Consider the following 22,448-nt stretch of genomic DNA (forward strand, 5'->3'; position numbering starts at 1 on the left):
CCCCTTGTCATTGAGAGTGAAGCAATCTCCCTCATCCCCTCTCCTGCACAGCTTGCTGAGGGAAAACAACAGTCTGGTTGGGATGGAAGATTGATCCTTGTGCAACTGTTAAGATCTAGCAAAATGTGCTTTCCTAACCCTTTTCAGCTGAGCTTGTGGCCTTTCCTAAAAAGACTGTTGGCTGACAAATTTACAGTGATCTGCTCTGTGTATAGAATTGGAATTCAGAAACTAATGGCTAAACTGTGAGGGGAAAATCTGTTCTGTGTACTGAAGAATTTACAAGCACCACCTTCCTACAGATGTATTTTCCCTCCTTTCTCTTTTCTTCCATTAAGTGATTCCCTGTATTTATCTCATTATGTGAACTACCTGTAAGAGATTTGATTTAAACATGTCCCAGTTTTCTGACTATGATGAGAGACATCTGTGGTTTGTTTTGTTTGTTTAAAAATATCTTGATTATCATTGCTGGTTTTTTCCTCTTTTACTGATGATGTCTAAAACCTGGAAAGGGTATAAACTGGACTGAAAGGACTTCACATGGGAAGAACTTGCATCAGTGGTGATTTTGGTATTTATTGGTTACAGCAGCAATCCGTCACAAGCTGTGCTGTTATGTTGGCATGTCTTACGTGTTTGTCGTCTTCATCACAACACTCTTTTCTCCCCTAAAAGTGCTCTGTTTTAGCAAAAGCAGGAAAATTGATTTTAAGTAGTTTCACAGTGCTTTTAGGTGATTATTATTTCCAGAGCTGTGCTGTCACATTCAAAGATATTTTTAAGTACTCCATGTAATTATCAAACAAGCACCTGTCCCATAAAGTCTGTTGTGCACAACAATTACCGAGTAATTCCTGATCCCAAATGATTTTTAATTTTAAATGCTGTGTTAAAAAATAATTTTAAATGATAGAGAGCAGTAAAATGTTAGTTTTACAATGTGGTGCTCTTTGTTCTAGGAATGTTTACAAGGATTACCGTTTCCTTGAGCTAGCCTGTGACTCCCAAGAGGAGGTGGATAGCTGGAAGGCATCTCTGCTACGAGCCGGTGTCTATCCTGATAAATCCTCAGTAAGTTAAAGCTCTCTGCTTTGCCAGTAGCTGCTCTGTTCAAGTCCAAAAAAACAACTGTATCATCTGGGAAAACACAGTGTCTGATGCAGATATCTCAACAAAGAGCAGCTTTTTCATTGTACTGTGGTAATTCTAAAATATTCATAATGAAATATTTTAAGACCAATTTGTGCGTCAAACCTCAGTGTAGAAAACCCAACTGACCACAAACCAAAGCTTCCAACATGTTTTTCATTGGATCTGTGTAGTAGAAGCATTGAGCAATTTGGGGTTTCCTGAGCTTCATTGTTTCTATTAATGTTTTCTAAGGTAAAGATGTGCTTTGAAGAGTTTATTCCCTCAAGCTCTGGATTACAGAACTGACAGAAGCATTCCAGGCAATCATGTATATTTATTTTACTTATTCACTGCATCATTTTTTGTGCATGAAACACATGCTAAACCTTTCCAAAGGCAATTTTACTCAGCTAATCATCATGTGGAGCAAATTGAACAGGATACAATAAAAAAGCCTCTATTCATTTACTAGAAATGACAGAAAGTTGGGAAACAGAATATGTCCAGCTACTATTTAATATTTTTTGGACCTGGATATCTTGGTGTTTTACTTCAAGTGAAGGTTTGAGATGTATCCAAAGGGAAGGCTGACTAGCAGAAGTACCTGGCATTTGAGCCTTTAAAGTTTCTGTAATTCACAGCTCACCTTTCTGCAGTGAGTGCTGGATGCCTTTGGCAGAAGATCTGCTCTGAGGAATGATGCTTTGATTCTCATGAATTTGCTCTTCTTCCTGATTGTTTTCCATGGGAAGGCCAGGTTTCTTCAGTCCAGGGTCTTGTGCTGTCTTCTCTCTTCATCTTTTTCTTCCCCTGGTTGTGATGCCTGCATGGCTTCCAGTACATTTCTGTCTGCATCTCCTCCAGGATTTGTTCATGCAGAGTTTCAAGACTGCCATAAAAAGATAAACAAGAAATTCTTATACTAGTGGATTCTCCAGTTATTATAGAAATAAAGAGTGATGATGGTAATGATGTTTTTTTTAGAGAATAGTGAAAATATACATTTAACAGGAGACCTATCAGGTATCTGAGACTTTACTTTTAGAAAGTGAGACAGTGTTGGTGACTTTTCATATATTGCCTGTTCCAGTAGATCTGTTCCTACCTAAGAATATCAGAAGCTATGTAACAAGGATTTGTTTTGAGGGGTTACCTAATTAATAACTTGGACCAATATTCTGTGTTGCTTTGGTTTTTTCTTGCTTGGGTTTTAATTATGATTTCACAAAAACCTCTTGCTACCTCTGGTTCAATCTTGTGTTCTGTGATGTTTTTAACATATTGGTATACCTGGTGCTTTATCCTTAAACAAGACAGACTAGTTGGATTTCTGAACTTCTCTTCTGTCTTCCTGTCTCTCCCTTCTCCCTAAAAATACTTGGTATTCAAAATATGTTTATAAAGAATTCTTGGTTTTGTTTAAAGTTGGTCTGTCAAAAGAGTCTTAGATGCAAGATGAGAGACTTCCTTGCAAGAAGTAGAAGGGAGTCAAAATACAGTTCTCCTTTGAGCTGGAATTATCTTTACATTATAAAAGAGTAAATATTATTGTTCCAAGTGCCTGTAGTTTGAAATTTGCCCAGTAGTTTATCAAGCTGTTCATCAAAGATGCTCTGTGCTACTCTAGGCCTCCAAAACTTTATTCCTTAGGAGGTTCAAATGTGGACTGTGAGTCTGCTGTTCAGAGTTTTGAATTTTGCAAAACAAAATCTCCAAAGCTCCAGGTACCTTAGAAGATCCAGTGAATCCTAAATAAAAATGAACAGCATTTCATGAAAATCCTGTGCATGCTCCTCAGTTTCACATCTTCCTCTGACAATATAAAATAGTTTTAGAGACAGCCCCCAGTCTTTTATTCTCCTTCAAAGATTCATAGACCATGTTTTTAGGTAGGAGGGACTGCCAGGAAATGGCAGCAACTTGAGTTTTACTTCAGTGCTTCCCCCCAACTTCACGATCCCAGAGTTGAAAAGGCAAAGAGGTGCCCAAGCCCCTTCCCAGAGTGAACTTCTCTCTCTTTTACCTGTGAGGCACATCTGGGAACTCTGAGTATTCAGGGCTTTGGCACCAGAAGCAGAATTATTGCTTGGAAATGAAAACTAAAGGAGAAGTAAGAATCTGGCACTGATTAAAGAGCTGTGTTCTGAGTTCTCACCAAGGACAAATCTCTCAACTAAGAATCTAAGAATATTCATTTTCTGCTGATTTTTTTTTTAGTAGTGCTAGATACAGTTGTTTGATTACAGTGGTGATGGGGTTCAGTACTTGCTGCCACTAATATGGATTCTCTGCTGTTCATTTAATCCTGTAAGCCAAAATCCAAGGTTCTAGATTTATAATCTTTCTTTTTTGCCTAAGCAAATCTCATTAATATTTTAAAGGCCATATATCACCCCCTTCCTCCATTTCCTTGCCTCATTGTGCTTGTTTTCCCTGTCCCTCTGTCCATGGGGATGCACAGTGACTGTGTTCCCATATTCACTGTCCCATGAATTACCTCTGCTCAGCCCTCAGTGTTGCTCTGAATTCTCTGCAGTTTCCAAGTCCCCTCCTTCCCAATCCCTTTGCCTTTGTGAGGCCGTGGGCTTTGACAGCCACCCAGATAGCAATGAATCAGTGTTTTTATTTTTCCAACCCATATGCAAGTCAGCTTGCTTGATATAAATCATCCTGTGGCCAATTCACTTTGAAATGGGATATCCATTTACCAGCTGACTTTGCTGCTGGCTTTCTGGAGCAATGCATCCAAAACCCTCCTTTTTTTGTTAAAAAATGACTACAACGTTGTGACTAACCTTTCCAGACTGTATTTCTCAACTGGTGTAGGCTGGTGTTTATTTTGGCTGCCTTCCCACTGTATAATATACACTGTTCATGCCAGCTCATGGCAAAACTCGCAATTAAACCAAAATAATAGCCCAGATGTTTGTCGTAACTGCTGTGCACAATTTACCTTGTTAGCACCGCCCATTCCTTCTCCCCCCCGTGCTCCCCATTGCCATCTCCTCCTAATTTTTATTACTAATCTAAAAATTCAACATTTGGTTTTTAAAATGCTTTGAATCTTGAAACTTTCCATTAGCTGGCAAGTTGTGGGGAATGGCTGTCGTGGAAGGCTCAGCCCAGCTAGTTGCTTTGAGTACTGGAAGTTCAGTGTTAGCAACACATGAAAATCCCTCTGGCTGCCATCCCATCCCATCCCATCCCATCCCATCCCATCCCATCCCATCCCATCCCATCCCATCCCATCCCATCCCATCCCATCCCATCCCATCCCATCCCATCCCATCCCATCCATCACTCCAGGCCTTCTTTTCTTCTCCCTTGTATTTTTGTCCAGCGACTTCCCAGGAGCTGCTCCTGGTTTGCACTGGGTCAGAATGTTTGTGCAGTGAGGAAAACAGCCCTGCTGAACATTTAAGTCCTTTGTGAATGTCCTGTGTTCCCCTGGAAGCTGTCTGACTGCAGGATTCAGTGAATGTTCCCTGAGTCAGTTCCTCATTTGGTTTGAGCCACTTCCAGAACTGTACAAGTTAGGCTGAATGCATGTAAAATAAATATAACTAATATTTCTTTTTTTCCCCTCTTTCTTCTGTGCTGCATCCTGCAAAGGGGAGCAACAAAGTAAGTTGTTTGTCCTTTTACAAAATCCTTTTGTATCCTGTCTGAAGGACTTTGTAATGAAAATTAGTTTGTCTTTCAGTTCACAGAGCTATTGCCTGCATGCTCTTAACAGCAAAATATCATTAAAATGTGGGTGCAAAAGTATCTTCAAGAAAAACTATAACTGGCTCTTTGTTTTAATTTTGGGGAAAGAGTGTTAAGTGTTGCTGAGCTGGTTTTAAGGAGGTTCAGTAAGAATGCTTCTATAAAAGTATTGGGCCCAAAGATGATGAAGGTATAGTAATAAAGACCTTCTGAGGAAAGGTTACTACAGTCTGATGAAACTCATTACAGCTGGCTTTTTTGACCATACATCAAAGCTTGTATTAATGGGCAGTTATAAAAACCCAGCACTAAAGTCTTAAATAACAGATTTGCTGGCGTTGTTGGCTAAGCTGAACTAGATCAGTGTACTGGCTTTGAAGGTGCCTTAAAATGGATGGAGGAGGGTGGGGTCAACATTTGACTTGGCTTCTAGACCCTTGATGTGTTCCAGCTGGACAGCAGCAGAAGGGTGTGGGGTGTGGAGAGGGAGAACTGAAATATGCGTGGTAGGGGTTTTTTTTGAAAGTAAGCAGCACATAAAAAGACAGTTTTGCTGATGTTGATCTGATAAACGAATAATCATGCAGTTCCCAGGGTTAGGACTTTTTAATGCCATTTTTACTGAGCTTAAGAATGGAAGTTGCACATCTCACACTTTGGAATAAGATGCAGAGAGAGTTTGTCATACCTCAGAAAGGAGTCATACAGCTTTTGTGACTTTTTTCCCCCACTCCTTCCTGTTTTGGTATATTAACCCTTAGGAAGGTGAATCTGGAGCATTAAAAGATGCTCCAGAGCAAATGTTGAAAGCAGCCTTTGAAAATTGCCTGCAGCATCTCTTTATGAGCTGGAAGCTTTCTGGGATATTTGGGAAACACTCAGGTGGGTTTTAAAGATTTTGACGGTTGGGGAATTCTGTCTGCTTCTAATTTTTGTATTTTTAACCAGTTTTTTTACCACAGTGGGTCAAAAACTGATTAAACTGGTTTGAACTGGTTTCCTCTCTCCACAGTGGCTGAGCTCAGAAGCACCAAAAATACTCTGTTTTGTTGGCCTGCCTGAGAAAAGGTGCTCTTAGTGTTGGGTGTGGAGGGGTTAAGAGAATTAGGGAATTGATGGCATGGAGAGAGGCACTTTACATAGGAGGTGGTGTGAAATGTAAATGTTAACTGTGTACACTAAAATGTCAAGGTGGTGTTTATAATGTTTCTTTACAACATGCTGGCTTAAGACTTTGCTGCTGCAGGGGATGCTGCTGTGATCTCAGAGGAGACTGTAGATGCTCTGTGAAGGGAAATGGGGAGGGATGGGACACACTGAGCTCTTGGGGCTGGCCCAAACTGAGTGTGAAGGGCAGGAGCTGCATGGACCTGCTCTGTTCTGCAGAGCTGTGAGCTGTGGGGCACCCCAGGGAGCTCAGCACCAGCAGCAGCTGACAGATTCCAGCAGGACACCCATGAGCAGGGAGAGGAGAAGCCTGTGAGATGTGAGGATTTGGGAGCTCTTAGCTCTTCCTTCACTCTGAGCCAAGGGCAGTTCTTGCTGTATGTTCAGAAACTCCATCTGGCCTGGATTGCCATCTAGAACTCCAAAAGAAATCTCCAGGAAACCATCCTGGTCTTTCTCTTTGACCCAGTTCCTTGTAAGGATTTGTGTCTCATCATCTCCTCCTCCACACAGATCATTCCTGATCCCAGCTGGACAGATAGAACCAACCTGCAGCTGCCTGCAGAGACTCAAACCCCACAGTATTGAGATTTCTGTACCTAGTGGAGCTGGGAACTGACATGGATAAACCTGAGAGGTGACCAGAGAGTTTCTGAGAAGAGGTCAGGGGGGAGAGGAAAGGCAGATTGACAATGGCAGTGTCTTAAAGCTTCTAATGCAACTTTATGGTGAAAAGCTGCAGGATCCTTCCTTCCTGTCCTGGCCCAGCTTTCCTGGGTTGCTCCCAGAGCTGGAACCCTCCTCCAGAGCTGCCCAGTGTGCTGTTCCTGCACTGGATCCTGCCCTGTGTTCACATGTCACAATCCTGGACTCACCCATCCCTTCAGACTGTGGCCTCTTTTATACCTCTGCCTTTAGCTTTGCAGTCTTGGACTTACAAAAGTAAAAATAAACATTGGAGTAATGAGTCTGTAAGAAAAAGGGGGAGGAAGGGAAGTGAAGAGGGTTTATAATCGTCAGCGGACTACTAATCATTTTTATTTTTACTTTTTATTGTTGCACAATCATTACTGTAAGTGAGATTTCTCACATGGTTAAAGATAAATATATCTTCAGAAGCTTTGTTGGATAAAATCTGTAAAAGGGTCGTGTGGAATGAGGTAATGGAGACCTACCTCATTCAGCTAGCACATGTTGGCAAGCTGCATTTTGCTAATATTAACGCTGAGCTCCACAGCCTAGCATGGGGAATGAGTGCAGAATTGTCCAGGGTTGTGCAGAGCACTGTGCTTCAGCCCAGCTGCTGAAGACAGAGGAGCTGAGAGCTTCTGACTGTCCTAACCCACCACTGGGGATTTGCTGCTTACCCTGTGCACCTTCTTTACCCCCATTTAAAAACCAAATCCCCTCAAAACAGCCCTCCAGCTGCTGCTGTTTGAAAACAATACCAAAACCTGAACCATTCTCCCAGAGTCCACCTCCATGGGCTTCTAACACTGTTAGGTTAAAGAGCAGATAGATGCTGGGACCTTTGGAAATTTTGATTCTGAATCTCTTGGCAGTCAAGCAATAAAACAGAAGCAACAGAAAAGTCTCAAAAGCCTAAAGTACCACTTTTTAATATAAAAAGTCACCTTTTCATTGTCATCATTAAGCCCTGAGTTAGCCAATAATTTCTACTTGATTCAAAGTACCAAACACTTAAATGCTGATCTCAGACTTGAGAAACTTTGACTTGGAAAACCAAAATCTCTTTAAATTCCTTTTTACATATAGTGACTATAAATTTCTTGCATTTCTAATTATTTTGCATTGCTGTTCTTGCTGATACCCTTTACAGAATGTGTAGAACTAAAGTCTATGAACTCCATATTCACATCTCAGTGAAGTTGTCACTGTGCAGATAATGCTGAGCCTGGAAATGGTCACTGAATATAAAATCAGTGTAATTTAGCTGGCATTTTCTCTTTGGGAAAAGCAGAGTCCCCCTGAAAAGAGAAGGAAAATACTCTTCCTGTCAGGTCAGTTTGCCTGTTGGTGCTTCAAATACTTTTTGGTGACATATTAATGGCTTAAATTAAAGTCTTTCTTTTCTCTCCCCATTTTTTAAAAAGTTTTTATTTTATTTAAAGGGGAGTTAGTGTTACTAAACCCAAATTCCAGATCAGCTACTTCATTAAGGAGTCCAGATGTCCTCCTGTCTCTTGAGACAGTCCTGGAAAATGGGAACATAGTGAAGTCAGGATCCTCATTCTCCCTGCATGTATGACAGCAGTGCTCTCAGTTCATGTGTTTGGTGCTTGGCTCTTCCCTGTAAATGCAGGGGCAGTGCCAGAAGCTGGAGGTGTCTCACACTGGAATAAAGCTCTGGTGCTTTCTTTTCAAGTCTAGCCATGTTTCTGCAAGGGCTTCAGTTCCCTCCCAGACATAACTGTGTTCCTGGCTGTGGTGATGCTCTGCCAGTGCCCTGGCCAGATCCAGTGGTTCTGCTCTGGCATTGCTCAAATCCCTGAAGTAGAAAAAGTAAAGACTTGTTTGGGTTTGTTGAAAAGCAAACTGCTGATATGTCAGAGGGTAAAACAGTGTAGTCAGAAGTGTAAACTCTGCATTTACTGAGTTTACTTTTTTTAAACTAGTCTATTTTAGAAAAGGAAGGCATTGAATTCTAGGAAAAGAAGAATTCATTTCACTTGTGACTAAAGGTGGCTTCAAGCCAAGTAGGTTTAAAAATAACTTTTAAATGAAGTGTTAATTTATTTTTTTTTTCAAGTGGAAAAATGCCATAATTTTATAGACAGTGTTTCAGTCATTGCTTTGAACAGATGAGTTGGGTTTTACAAGGAAGTGCTGGTGTGAAGGAGCAGCCCCGGGGTGAGGATGCATGCGCACACGCTGGGTCAGAGGCAGTCCAAATGCAGGCAAGCAAGGAAATGGCAGCCTGTTTTCCAGTCTCCTTCTCCCTGCCTGCTGCTCCAAGCATGTGCAAACTTGTTTCAGATGAAAGCTATCTTCTGCTTCTCCTAAATATTTACTCCTTCAAACAAAAGCTGAAAAGACGAAACCTTGCTCCCCAAATGTTGCCAAAGAAACAGAGCAGCCCTGCTTCATATTCCTGTAAGAGTAAAAGAATTTCTGTCCTGAGAGAGTTAAAAATGGCCAGGGGAGAAGAGATTCACAGGACTGCATCAGTGGCAGGGAGTGTAACAAGATGCAGGCTGATGTTGTGAGTGGTTCCAAAGGCAGTCTGAGCAAAGTTGCTGCTGGGGTCGGGGGTTCAATGGCTGTCACAGGGTTTTATGTTCCTGCTCTTAGCTGAGCCTGCTGACATTAAGCAAACTCCAGGAAATTTAGAAATGAGCAAACATTTTTTATTTCTCTTCTGTATTCACGGTGGGCTCTTTACTGTGCTTTTGGCAAGACGTCTGCATACTGAAAATATTTTTAAATTCTTCATTTTTTATGGGGCAGCTAGTTTTTACACCACTTCTACTCCAATGAGGGATTTTGATGAAACTCTGCAGAAAGGTGAAAGCTGTCTGGCTGTGAAGTTTCAGGAATGTTAGCCCCATTCTGGATATTCAGTGAGGTTTGCCCTGGGGAAGGCAGTGAACATGGCCAAACTCTTAGGGTGCTTTCCCAGAGCTGGTCAATGAGCACTGGAAGTTGGCTGGAGGAGAGGAAGGTGTTTCTGGGCTGTGCTGTAGCCTCAAAGGTGCTTTGGAGCCCAGGCTGATACCTGCAGCTTGAGTCCCTGTGGCTCCAGCTCTTGGAATAGCTGTGGTCAGGAAGGGCATGTGGGATCACCCCTGAGGGGGACTGAACAGAGGAGGAAACACACAACTATCACACACAACTATCACAAGGGTTTGGGACAATCCTAAAAGACCTTCCTTGTCTTCTAAGTCAGTAATTGCACAAAAGCTGAATAGAAATTAGGAGTAAATAAAAATTTTATTTTTTTTCCCTGCCAAAAATGTCACCAGGCTCACTCTTCCATAGCATTTACAGTGTAACAGGAAATGTCATCATTGGACAGGAGGGTGGAGGGCAGCTGGTGAACAGCCAGATACTCCTTTTTCTCATCTAGAAGGGAAAACAAGATGATGAGGAGAAACTGAATGTTGCTTTCCCTGACTGTATTTTGGACTAAACTGAAGATACGCAATGCCTACTCTGACATAGTTAATCCTGGATTTCTTTAACCTTCTCTACCTACCTTTTTTGTGGAGACAAATTTAGGATTACCTTCCATGTCAGAATCAAGGCCCTATTTAGGGTGTAAACCCCTCCATTCTGGAGCTGCATTCTTTAGTTCCATAGCTCTCCTTCCAGGATGTCATGTGTTCTGTTCTGTGGTCACTCCTCCACTGTGGCCTTTGATATCTTCCCTGTTCTTCTGTGTTTGGTGTGACACTGATATCTCAGGAGTGCCAGCTTTGGAGAATGGTGATTTCCCACTAGGAAGAGCTGTCTATGGACATATTCAGGTGTCTGATCAATGCAGTTTTTGGGTGACTTTCACACCTTTGTTCCTGAAGCCTCTGCTCCTGCAGCAGAGAAACAAGTGATCTCATTCTGTTTCCTTTATATTCTTCTCTTTGAAACTCAACCTCTGCTCTTCCTCTTCTATGAGCAAGTTATTTATAATTAAAAGAGAGAATTATTTACCATTGCATGTGCTCCTGAGTTCAGGTAACAGGTCACATTATTGAGTTAGGTAGAAGCTCATTGGTGATAGGTACAAAATTACCAAGAGCAGTAGCACATGGTGTCAGGCCCCCATCAGATCCCTTAGCAGCAGATATTCAAACTTTCTGGTTGCATTTGCTGCACAATATTATCTTCACCTGTTCAACAGCTGGGGTTTCTAAACTGGCTGGCAGCAAACCTAAGGGTGTTTATGGAAATCAAGTAAAGAAGTTAACCCAGAGAATGGAAGATAAAGTCCATGACAAAAATCAGTCCTGTGCAGTGTAATTTCATGTTCAGTTGTAGTTTGGTTTAATACTGCTTGATTTGCAGTTCTAGATACTCTTCCAGTAGAAGCAGGAACCTTCTTGTAGTGAACAGAAGCCTTTGCAGTCACAGGCCAGCTGTCCCTGGCTGTGTTGGGCTGGCACTGTGTACAAATATGGAGCTGTTCATCACCATGGCTTTGAAACAACTGCTGTACCAGATTTCTAAATTATAGTTATTAAAGGTTATCTGGCTGATTCAGACAGCAAATTCTCAGTAGTAGTGTAAGATTGTGCTTAGCTCTCCTAAGGACTGACCTTAGCTCTTTTTAGCTTAACTTTTATCCACTTTTGCAGCTGCATACAGGGCAGGCATCCGCAAAAAGCTCAGCTTCTCTTTCAGATCACCTGTGCCTCTAGGTGTGACTGCAAACACTCCAGATATGTGTTCATGTCAGCTCTGTGCACCAAGGAGCTCTGTGGGCAGAGTTCCCTGCTCTTCTCCACTGAGGGCTTTGACACAGGTGGTGGTCCCTCTCTCCTGAGACCAAAATGCAGAACTGCCTGCAGTCCTTAACACCACCTGGGTTGCCCCTGGTGTGGTGCAAATCAAGGCTCTTGCTTTAGGAAACCTCACCTTCAGTTGTCTTTTTAGTTTGAAAATATCAGTTCCCTCTTAGTTATATACTCTGCTCTGCAGAAAATACCTCTTAATGTGGTGGGTGAATGTGTGGGCTCAGAAATGGTTTCATTTCAGCCAGGCTGGGCCGTGGTCAGGCTGGAAGATGAGCATGGGGAAGTCAATGGCATCACTTCCAGAGAGTGAGAATTCCACCTGTTGTGAGTGGGACTGTTGTCCTTAGTGTTGCATGACTTTGGGGACTGTTTGGGTTTTTCCAGTGATTTTTGCAGTCTGATTAGAGTTCTGCTAAAATAAAGTTCTCCTTTTGTAGAACCAATCCTGTCTTTGTCTCACTGGGGCTGTGATTTCTGCCCCATGTCCCATTTATTTTCTTGAGCTCCCTCTTCTTTGTGCAGTTTCTTTTGTAAGCCCCAGCATGATGCCTTTCCAGCAGCTGGTTTTAATATTGGGAATAGATACTATTTGTCTAGAAGTTGCAGTTGCAGATCAGGATCCCATTTTACAAACTGAGAGTAAGAACATTGTTCCTGGCAGTCCAAGAATGGCACGAGAGAATCAATGAATTATTGCAGGACAGTGTTGTTTGTTAAAGGTTTATCACTAGCTCTAGAGTGCTTCTAGAAACAGGGGTTTGGGGCACACTACCTGTTTGGCACTGGTCTGCCTAGCAAAGGACATTTGTTCTTTAAAAATACCTCACTCCAACATCTTCTGAGTATGCAGGGATTTCTTTCTTCCTGTCTTTTAAATATAAAGGAGATGAATCCTCCTGTTGTGATTATTTCTCAGACACTCTTCAATTCTTCTCTGAAATTTGACACTTGCTGATTCAAGTGTCCATCCTTACATGGTGGAACCACCTCAGCTTACAGTATGAAAATGGCTCAAAAGCATGTGTTGGGTCAGTTGTTCAAGTGATAAAACACCAATAATCCTTGTGAAGTATCCTAGATGTGGGCATGCAATGAAGTTCTCCCTCCTTCTATGTACCCAAGACTGAGTGTCTATTTTCCAAGACTCTGGTTAATGTCTTTGTTCAGGCACACTGGATGGGCTTCCTTTAGTGTATAGAACCATCAATATTTCCTGTCAGAATTCTGGTCTTTTCTGATGGGTTCCTACTGGGGAATTGCATTTTTGGGAGTTTGTGTTTGGAATAATCATTGATTATTCCTTCCAAGTCTGGATCTCTTGACTGTGAACTGCTTTACTCTCTCTTCATTGCCAGTGGATCCCTGGAAGTGCCAGGTTCTTAGGTAATTGTCTTTGAGCAGCAAAGCAAAGGAACTCAGATCTCCAGTGGAATATTTAAATACACATCTTTTCTCTAGTGAGGCTCAGATCTCCAATGGAATACTTAAATACACATCTTTTCTCTAGTGAGGCTCTCAGTGTGACCTGTTCCTCTCCCATGCATTGCTTGGGGTTTTTTCAGGCAAAGTCTTCCTGTCTATGCTCCTTTTAGTTGAATCTTCCATTTGAGATATTGGAATTATTTACTTGACCTAAAAATGCTCCCTTTTTAAAGAGTTCTTTATATCTTATTTGCAGCTGCTCATGCTTCTTCAGTATTGGTGGCCTGTAGAATGATGGTTCATAGCTTTTTATAAAACATGTTTCATCATAAGGAGAAGAATATTAAGCTATGGTCACAAATACCTGAAAATTGTCACAAATGCCCCATTCCTTCCAAATTCAACCCCCAGCTGACAATGGAAAATTACAGTTCAAATATTGGTGATGCTGCTGCTTTTGTTGCTGAGCATTTGGGTAAAAACACTCTTTTCTATGGTAACTTCTCAGCCCCTTGGGAATGACCATTCAATGCTTTCAACCTTCTATTATTTTCTTGACAATTTTCTGGCTATATCCTGGAAAGTTTCTGGAGTCTGCTATGGCTCTACGGCAGCTGAGAATAAACTAAAACATGTTCTATTCTAGTTGTAAAGGTATAACTTTGGGCAGGGGAGCTTTCCAGTACAAAATAACATGTCCACATTCACATGGAGACTAAAAACTCATCAGAGAGTGAGATAAAATGTGCAAGGAGTTGCTCCCATGTTCCCACTCAGTCCTCTTGGGTATCTTCAAAAACTAAGTATTTTGCTATAGAACATAATCTCTGCTTGACACAGAATGTTTCTGTTAATATTCCTACCTGGAATTTCCCACTCAGTCCAAGTTCAGACATCACAGTGTTCAGATCTGGTCATTTGTTGGGAAACCACTGTGATTTCTCATATTTTTACAAACTGACTGAGTTTAAAGTCTCTTGCTGGAAGATGTGCTTAAAAATGCATTCTTCCAAAATGTTGTGTTAATTAAAAAAAATAAAAGAGAGAGAGAAGAAAGAAAATAAAAGGAAAAAACCTTTCATAGTCAAAGAAGCTCTACATTGTAAAGTGTATCCACCTCTTCTTTGGACAGAGGACTGTTCTTTGCCCAGCCTCCTGTGTGTCTCATAAGATGCTCCAGAGGGAGATGCAGTGGTATTTCCACTCTGTGTCTTTGGATGTGGTGTGGCAGGGTATTTGAATGCATAACATTTAGTTTGAAACCTGCAGAATGCATTGAAATCCAGGCATTTGCATTGAAATCCAGGCATTTATGTATCTTGAGAGTGCACCTGCATGTAGTCAACAGAGGAGCTGTTACAAAAAGCCTTTTTTCCCCCACTTTCCCCCAGTTTGGATTAGACATGTCACACAAGAGCTGGAATATGAGGCAGCCTTAGCAGGCAGCCACAGCAGTTCTTGCTGGGTTTTGGGTTTCCCAAAAGGATCTGTGCTCAGTAGGTTGTTCTTCTGCCAGAGGTTTTATCATGTGGACTGAATATTGTAACAGAACAGACAGCACCATCTTCATGTGTTTTTAGACATGTTATTTACTGGGGTTTCCCTGAAGAAAGCTTGGGGATTCTTTCCTTATGAGTCACTAACGAAGTGATTGTTTTTATATAAACTTTCCTTCAGCTGGTTAGAGTTGGAACACAGTGTCTTGTGCTCTTTCTGGGGTCTGACTTTCCTCTTAATTTTTTTTAATAGTTGTCCCTGCAGCCAGCAGGATGGTTTGAATCTCCTGGCTTCCCCTCACACTCCCTCTGAGTTTCATAGTGTTGAAAATCACTGTTCTGGCCAGCCAACGTGCTGGTGGGATCACTGTGTGTGTGTGATTCCACTTCTCAGCTTTCTGCCTTGTGCTGCTTTTTCAACTCTGCACCTTCCTTGTGGTTTAAGGGAGAACGTGCTGTTGACATTACCCAAACTGGAGTTTGCATTTCATGTGCTGAAATGAAAACAAAATTGTAAAGAACGTTGATAGTTGACTTCAGCGGCATAAAGGTTAAAAGCTGTAAAGTGCTGCGTTTCCATAATGGAAATCACCAGAGCTGGAGAGACACATCCCTTCCCTTGCATATGCCTGAATCCTTTCCCAGCCTCTTTCAGTGGTGCAGGATCACTTTTAATGACCTCCCTCCTCAGCTTTTGAGTTCAAGCCCAACTGATGGCGCCAGGGCTGAACCACAAGGAGATCTCCGGGCAAGCCGTGCCTGTGTCAGCCTTCCCTCCAGGCAGATGCTATGCAGCCCACTGCACTTCCTTGTGGGGTTTTTTTATTGCATTTTACATTTTTGAGCCTGGGACAGGAGCTGTGTTAAATCTATACTAAGCAGTAATGTGCCCATAGGTGTGAAATTCTAGGCTATGCTTACCAGTTTCTCTTCCTGACCTCGCCTCAGTATTTAAACTCTGGGTGTACATGTGTGTAATCATATGGGTGTCTGACTTCACAGGTAATACTCTGCATTTACAGGTCTGTTAAGATGCAGGGAATTATTTTAACCCAAGAAATATGCAGAATTCAACAAGTCTTTTTCATAACCCAAGATTGGATTTCTTTATTTTTACAGGAACAGGAATGGTTTAGCTGGAATGAAAATGTTCATTCCACTGCATCATTAGCTACAGGCAATCTTCAGTTGAAGCCTAGCCCATTTTTCATGCTAAAGCTCTAGTAGTTTGATCATTAATCAACATGTAGGATGAATTTCTGGGGCTGAGAAAGCTTGTCTGTATGCCTGTAATTTAAGATGAATTCTTTTTAGTTTTTTTCTTATGAAAGGAAGGTAGTCAGAAAACAAATTATATTTTAAGGAGTTCACCTCTCTCTCACCCCTTTCTACTATTCCCCTTCTGATAAACACCCCAAAACTTTTCATGAGATGGATATGGAGTTTTAGCTGGAGTAGCAGATTCTCAAGTGTGTCATTTGATCCTCCAATAAATCTAAAGCAATCTTCTGACATGGTCACTGTCTCAAGTGTCCTTAATACTGATAGTCCAATCCAACTTGCTTTCATCACTTTAAATGTCAATTTTAGGGTCTTGGACCAAGTTTTTCCTTCCCTCCTCCATTACATGGAAACTGTAACCAGCAGCCTATGGGAGCATCAAGGTCTGTAGTCAGCTCTTCACCTGCCTTTACAGCTGCCTGCTCTTCTCCCAAAAGGTGAAAACTCAAAGGACTGATCCTCCAGTTTGGAGACAGCAATGGGAAAATCCTGCTTCAAAAGGCAGGAGTTGTTTTACTGCTGTTTCACTCTGGTCTGACCAGGCTCCAAATTGCTCTGCGCACACCTGTGGAACATGCACTGCTTCTCCAGCCACCTGAAGAAAGTGCTCAAACAACAATCTCCTTGCCCAATAGCCTAAGAGAAGGCCACTAAGCAGCTCCACTCAGCAGCAGAAACAGCTCTGGGTGATCAGTGAGTGCATGGGGGGTTTTGGAGAGCACTCTGAAACCCCTTCCCTCTCTCCTCCCTTAGGTGCTCCCCAGCTTAACCTGAGAGCTGCTGCAGAAGGCAGGCGAGTGTGGTTTGGGACATGGCCAAGGATCTCCTGGGGGAGGAAGGGAGAGGGCCAGATAGTTCATGAAAGAGGCAGAGATGTTCCAGTTGAACTGTCCAGGGCTCTCAGAGGCTGCACTGTTCTGCCCAGGGGAGCCTGAAAAGCAGTTTCAGTGCAATGAAAATAGAATTCTCTTGTTCTCAACATGCAGCTTCATTTGACTCTTAAGGAAATAGTGCAGCAGCCCTGGGAACAGGAGAAGTGTCATCTGTCACCTGGAGTATTGTGGCTTTCTCCATCAGTGCCCAGTCCTTACAAAACAGTGTTACCCCTGCTGGACAAGCACTGCTCAGAACAGAGACCACCAGCACGTGTGCTCCTTCATGGCACATCAGAGCAGTGTCTTGGAATCATCTGATGCTCACTTGGCTGGGCCTGGGCCCTCCTTTCCATTTTCATTTTCAGCTGCTGAGCTCCCTGTCCCTTGCAGCAGCTGTCATTGGTCTGTCAGCATACAGCTATGATTTGATCCTGTTTCTGTTTTCCCAATCCTTGAAGTTATCCTTGTCTTCCAGGACACTGTTCAGTCTCCCATGGTGTTGACACTACCTCACAATCCTGTCTAATGGGCAGAATCAAATTTAACTGGCAAGTTTATGCTATTCTATTTCAGTAAGATCCATCCATTCAACCCTTTGATGATTAGATCCTTCAAGGCTGCTCGTTCTTCTTTCCACATTAAACAAATCCTTCAAGGCTGCTAGTTTTTCTTTCCACATTATAACTTATTTATCTGTTACAGAGTTGGTGTACTACACTATTCTTTCATTAATAATCATCTTTATAAGCTTGTTTTTCAGTCTCCTAAGGATATCCCATTGCTGAACCAAAGATCTGTCAAGTTTTCTTTAGTCAGCAAAATCAGTTAATTTACTGAATTTGGCATGCTCTGCCATTTTTATTTTTCTTTTTTTTTATTTTATTTAAGGTCTAAGCTCTTTAGAAGTGTGTTTAAAAGCCTTGAATATAGTCATGGCTTGACTAACAAGCCTGTACTTGCATCAGTTTTCTTCTCATTTTGTTGAGTACCATGCTGATACCTTCATGCTGTGACCCTGCACCGCTCCATGGCAGCAGCAGGAGCTGCTGCCTTACTGGGAGCTGATGGCTGAGGTTTCTTGTTTGGTTTGGGATTTTTTGGAGTGTTTTTTGTGGGTTTTTTGGGGCAGGGGTTGGTTGTGTTGTTTTTTTGGTTTTTTGAGTTTTTGGCGGTGGTGGTTTTTTGGTGTGGGTTTTAGTTTGTTTTTGGTTTTTTTTTTCTGAAGGTAGCAATTTATTCCTTCACTGTTTCCATTCACATCTCCTGCCCTGGTTAGGAGAGAATGATGATTTTGCAGTAAGGTTTCTTTTACCTGAGAAAGCTGGTGCAAGAATTTTGTCTGTGACAGTGTGGTCTGAGGAGCCCAATGGAAATCATCCTGTCAGCTAGGAAGCTTCAAGGCAGATGGCTCAGACTTTCCCCTGCCCTGCTCTGGGTGACAGAAAACTGCCTGTGAGTGCCAGTAATTCACACTCCTGTGTCACAGCTTTTCCTCCTTTGCCATATCAGTGAAGTGCACCCTGAAACACAGCCTGTGATTGCAGACCATGGTCTTTCTCCTGTGCTTCCTTTGCTGCTTCTCTGGCCACTGAATGGTTTTTGTTTTCAGATTCTTTCATTTTCCTCTGGTTCAGTTCCCATTCCTCTTCCACATTCCCTCAGGCAAGTTGATCTCAGTGCCTGTTTCCATAAACCTTCCCTTCCTCCAGCAATGCTTCCTGTGAACCTTGGATCACATCCTCTCCTTTTCTTGCCACTGCCCTGTGCCCCTGCACTCCCACATCCTATCTGTGTGTGGGGGAAAGAGGGACATGCTTTTGTAGGCACCTGAATTGAAGTTGTGCTAGTTCATGCTGAGGTAGGTGTCTGTCTCATTCCAGACAGCATTAGGCACAAATAAGAATTGTTTCATGTGGAATACGTAATTATTAGTTGGAAAATCTGCACGTTCTCAGATGCCTTGTCAACACTCCATGCCTCAAAATGTGCAGTACCCAGCAGCTGTGGTGTTAACCTTTGCTAGGCCATGCTGAACATGGGAAAAATCAGTAATTTTTGTGTTTGCATGGGATCTTTGTTTGCTGTGATTAATGGTCCACTAACAGTGTCCAGTGCAAGTTCAGTGCAATGTACAAAGTGTCTTTGATGCCAGACATTCTACAGTGCTGTGCAGAAACCAAAGTTAATAGTTGTAAGCCTGAGAAGACTGGAATGTTTTCAATTTACTTTTAAACAAATGACTTTATTGTGCCATTCTCACATGGGAGTAAATTCCACAGCCTTAGTGCCACATTAGGCAAAACTTTTTTACCTGCTGGTTTCTGTTTATGTTTGGAGAAAAGAAATTAACCTCAGTCAGGAGTTGGGGGGAATAGGACAGGGCTATTAAACTCAGTGGGAATTCTGGCAGGGGTTTTGTTGGGAGCAGAGTGGGATGCAGGAGTGCAGGAAGGAGCTGGAGGATGATTTGTGCTGCAGTGAGGAGTTAAGGAATTCTTTGTGCCTGAAAATCAAACTTGTGAAGGACACCTGTAGGAAAAGCATTCAAATTGGTTTTGCCACTCCACAAATGTAAGGAAGCAGTTGTAATCCTAAGTAAACCCAGTGGGTACTGGGAAGGAGATTGTTGGAGACTGTGGCTGGGGATGGATCAGGCCCAATTCCTGAAAGGAGCAATTTTGGAAGTAAAGGGGGGTGCATCCATCCAGGAATGGCAGCTCGTGACCCCAAGGAGGGTAAGTATCCCTGAACTCACCCACATTCTCCTGTAATGGTAGAGATTTCAGACTGACACAGGGAAGTTGTGAAGGAATTTGACTTTAATACTTATAGGATGGACTAATACCATGAATTTGTAAAAATATGAAATGTGTGCAGAATGTCCAGGTAGGACCATGGATCCATCCAGCATTGCTCCAAGTGGGAGACCATCTCATGATAATAATTGTGATCGTCTGGTGGATAACATGCACAACCCATTCCAGTGACTCCTTTGGACTGAAACATGAGTGTCCATTAATTCCTAACAGAACCAACAACACTGGATGGTTTTTTCAGCTCCTCACTTGGCCTTTTTTGTACTGAACCTTTTTTTACAAGGCTTTTGTTTTGTGCTTGTTCCATGGTTTTATGGCTTTATAAATCCATATGCAATCAATAAAAGAATTTGAGTTTTGTTTTGACTAGGTTTTGCTTTTACTTGGGCCATCTACAGTTCTTTAGTATTTTATGTTGTGCATCACTGCATTGAAATCCAAATGGAACAAAATTACAGGTTTAAATGATGCTCAGGTAAATGCAACTGCAAAATTGGACAAACAAATCCCCTCACCTGAAAACAGCATTAGAGTCTGTTGTCTTCCTCTATGTTTCTAACTTACATCTGGTCTTTTCCAAAGTAGCAGCTCCTCTCTGTGCAGTGGCTTCCCATAAAACCTTAGCTCAGTTAGAAAATGACCAATGCAAATGGTGCCAGTAATTTTGCAGTGTCCTCAGAGCCCTAAAACCTTTGCTGCTACTTGTTTGGCCTCTAGAATAAGATGCACCTAAAGGTGATGCAGAATGTGCATGGGGAAAAGGGGCTGAGAGTTATTTCCACTTCAACTTGTGAGGCAGGGAAAGTCTTTCAGCTGGGTTTCTTCTCACTGTGTGGCCTTTTCTCTATGAGAAAGAAATTGTGTATATTGATCATTGCTGAAAGAAACCAAAGTGTGTACAGCAGGTGACAGCTTTTACTGATGGGGACAGAGGCAGGGCCAGTCCTTCCCAGGTGATGCCTGTGCATGGTTTATTCTCACAAGTAGAAAAATGATTTTGGTACAACTCTGGATTTTCCAAACACTCAAAAATGTATTTCAGGACTTGTTCTGGTGCAAGTCCTTTTCCTGTGCTGGGGAAGAAGATGTGTAGGAGAGGACAGGGTGGCTGCTGCTAAACCTGAGTGTTCCTGGGCAACAGCAGCTGCCCAGCTGCCCTCTTCAGATGGGAAACACAACTGTGCTGATCAAATACCAGCAGGCAGGGGCTGGTTTGGGTTTCCAGACTGGGCAGAGTAAGGAGCAATTATATGTTTTTGCCTGAGATTCCTGCAGCCCTCTGTAAGCCACTCACTTCCTGGCCATCTGGAAAGGCAAGGCTCTCACTTGCAATGTCTTGGGGAAAAGGAGGAGGAGGGAATGTGCTGGGCTGGAAGTGTCTCATCCCCTTTATCTCCCCAAAGCCTGCCTACAGCAGGGAAATAACCTGTGCTCCAAGGGGCTCCCCAGGCCCCCCAGCTTGGCAGAGAGGGAGGGAACACAGGGCTCTGAAGGCAGAGGTGTCTCAAATGAAATGATACTCCAGTCCTGCCACAAAAGTCTTAATAGTCCATGGCTTTTAATACAGCCATAAGGCTATAAATTCAGGGATTTTGACCTCAAAGTCTTTGAGCATGTTTAAAAATAGCTCACCCATCCTCATTTTATCACTTCATATACTCTGACACAATTTTGGAACCTGCCTCCATCCCATCTAGCAGGGGAACACTATAATTAAGAAGCAGTTTTGAAAGGCTTGTTCTCTCTTAGCTTAAGGCAGAATAAGGCTTTATGTATTTTGCAGGAGATTATAAACAATTCATTGGCTAAAATTAGCAGTAAAAAGGGAGCCCCAGCTCTTTCCTGCCCTGTGGTTTGTACCACAAAGACTTAGTGTTTTTAAATCATGACAGAGCTCTCTAAAAACCTTGAAAGCATATTATGTATGTGTCACTTTGGCTCAGCTAGGAATAGTCTCACCTCCAAGCCAGAAGGCCATGGGTTCAAATTCCATGCCTGCCCCTGGATATTGCTGTCTCCCTGTAATTTCATTGCAGAAAACCTTTGGAAGCATAGGGGAAGAAGAGGGAAATTTCCTGTCTGGAGCTCCAGTGTGAGACATTCAGTGCTTGGGATGATCCATTAAACCAGGGCTCTTCCCCCCAGCTTTGCTCAGCAGGCACAAACCCTGGAGCAGGGAGGGAGAGCCCTCATGGGAGGGGAAGTTTTTTCTTTTCTTGACAAAAGCAGTTGTAATCCTCAGGATTGTGTGTGAGAGCTGCTGCTCCTCATTGTGCTGCCACCAGAACAGGGTTTCCTTGAGTCTTGATTTGACCTTTTGCTCCTGATCAGTGACAAAAAGGGGAAAGCCAATAAATCCTTTTGAACTGAAAACACCAGAATAGATAATTTAACTTTTTAAGTTAAATTGCAGAAGTAACCAACTGAAGTGCCAAGTTAGGGTTGTTTGTGGCAACAGCAAAGCCAGGTAATTTTAACTGCAAAGGTAAACTCCATATGGTCACAGTCCTAATCACTGATGTCCTTTTCCTTCCCCACAGAGAGGAGGTCAGAGTGGTTTAAGCTTTAAACTTTACAGTTTCATTGTGGTTTGTGCCAAAGGGAATGTGGTCTTATAACATGAAGTGTTTATGTTTGTTGTTTACAGACATGTGTATTAACTTACCAAGATCTCACCTTCTCTTAAATAAAATTTATTTTTAGGAGGAAAAAGAAATTCTTTCATTTTCTACCGCTTTTATAGAATACATAGAAGGGGTTTGTCATAGTTATACAAAATGGAAGCCATGTCATTAATGTATGTACAGCAAAGTTGCTCACAACTCATTTCTTTCCCTGAAAACAATTTTACCCAAGAATGTTCAATGTCTGTTTTTGTGGCATGAATCCAAAATGCTCCTCCATAGATGATTTTCTTTTGTTTAGAAGTATTTCTTACATTTCAGTAAAGTGCTCAATGTTTTCAAATTCCTCCTCTGCTCTGTTTTGAGGCTTTTTTGCTACAGCAATGCTGCAGGTCCCATTTTTGCTTGCAGCTTTAAAGGGGAACTTAAATGGAAAGTATGGACATGGTGATCA

General features: G+C 42.2%; 1 protein-coding gene across 6 annotated transcripts in view; it reads left to right on the forward strand.

Moving 5' to 3' along the window:
* DNM3 (dynamin 3) overlaps positions 1 to 22,448 on the forward strand; it is a 170,327-nt gene that overhangs the window by 114,493 nt on the left and 33,386 nt on the right. For 4 of the 6 annotated variants that reach the window (XM_074546454.1, XM_074546455.1, XM_074546457.1 and 1 more), the window contains 2 exons: positions 963 to 1,074; positions 4,747 to 4,758. In XM_074546454.1, the coding sequence (XP_074402555.1) occupies positions 963 to 1,074; positions 4,747 to 4,758 (124 nt within the window). The remainder of the gene's footprint in view (positions 1 to 962; positions 1,075 to 4,746; positions 4,759 to 22,448) is intronic. The other 2 variants (XM_074546456.1, XM_074546459.1) reach the window with 1 other exon arrangement.

Source organism: Zonotrichia albicollis, chromosome 8, assembly GCF_047830755.1.
Source record: "Zonotrichia albicollis isolate bZonAlb1 chromosome 8, bZonAlb1.hap1, whole genome shotgun sequence".
NCBI lineage: Eukaryota > Metazoa > Chordata > Aves > Passeriformes > Passerellidae > Zonotrichia > Zonotrichia albicollis.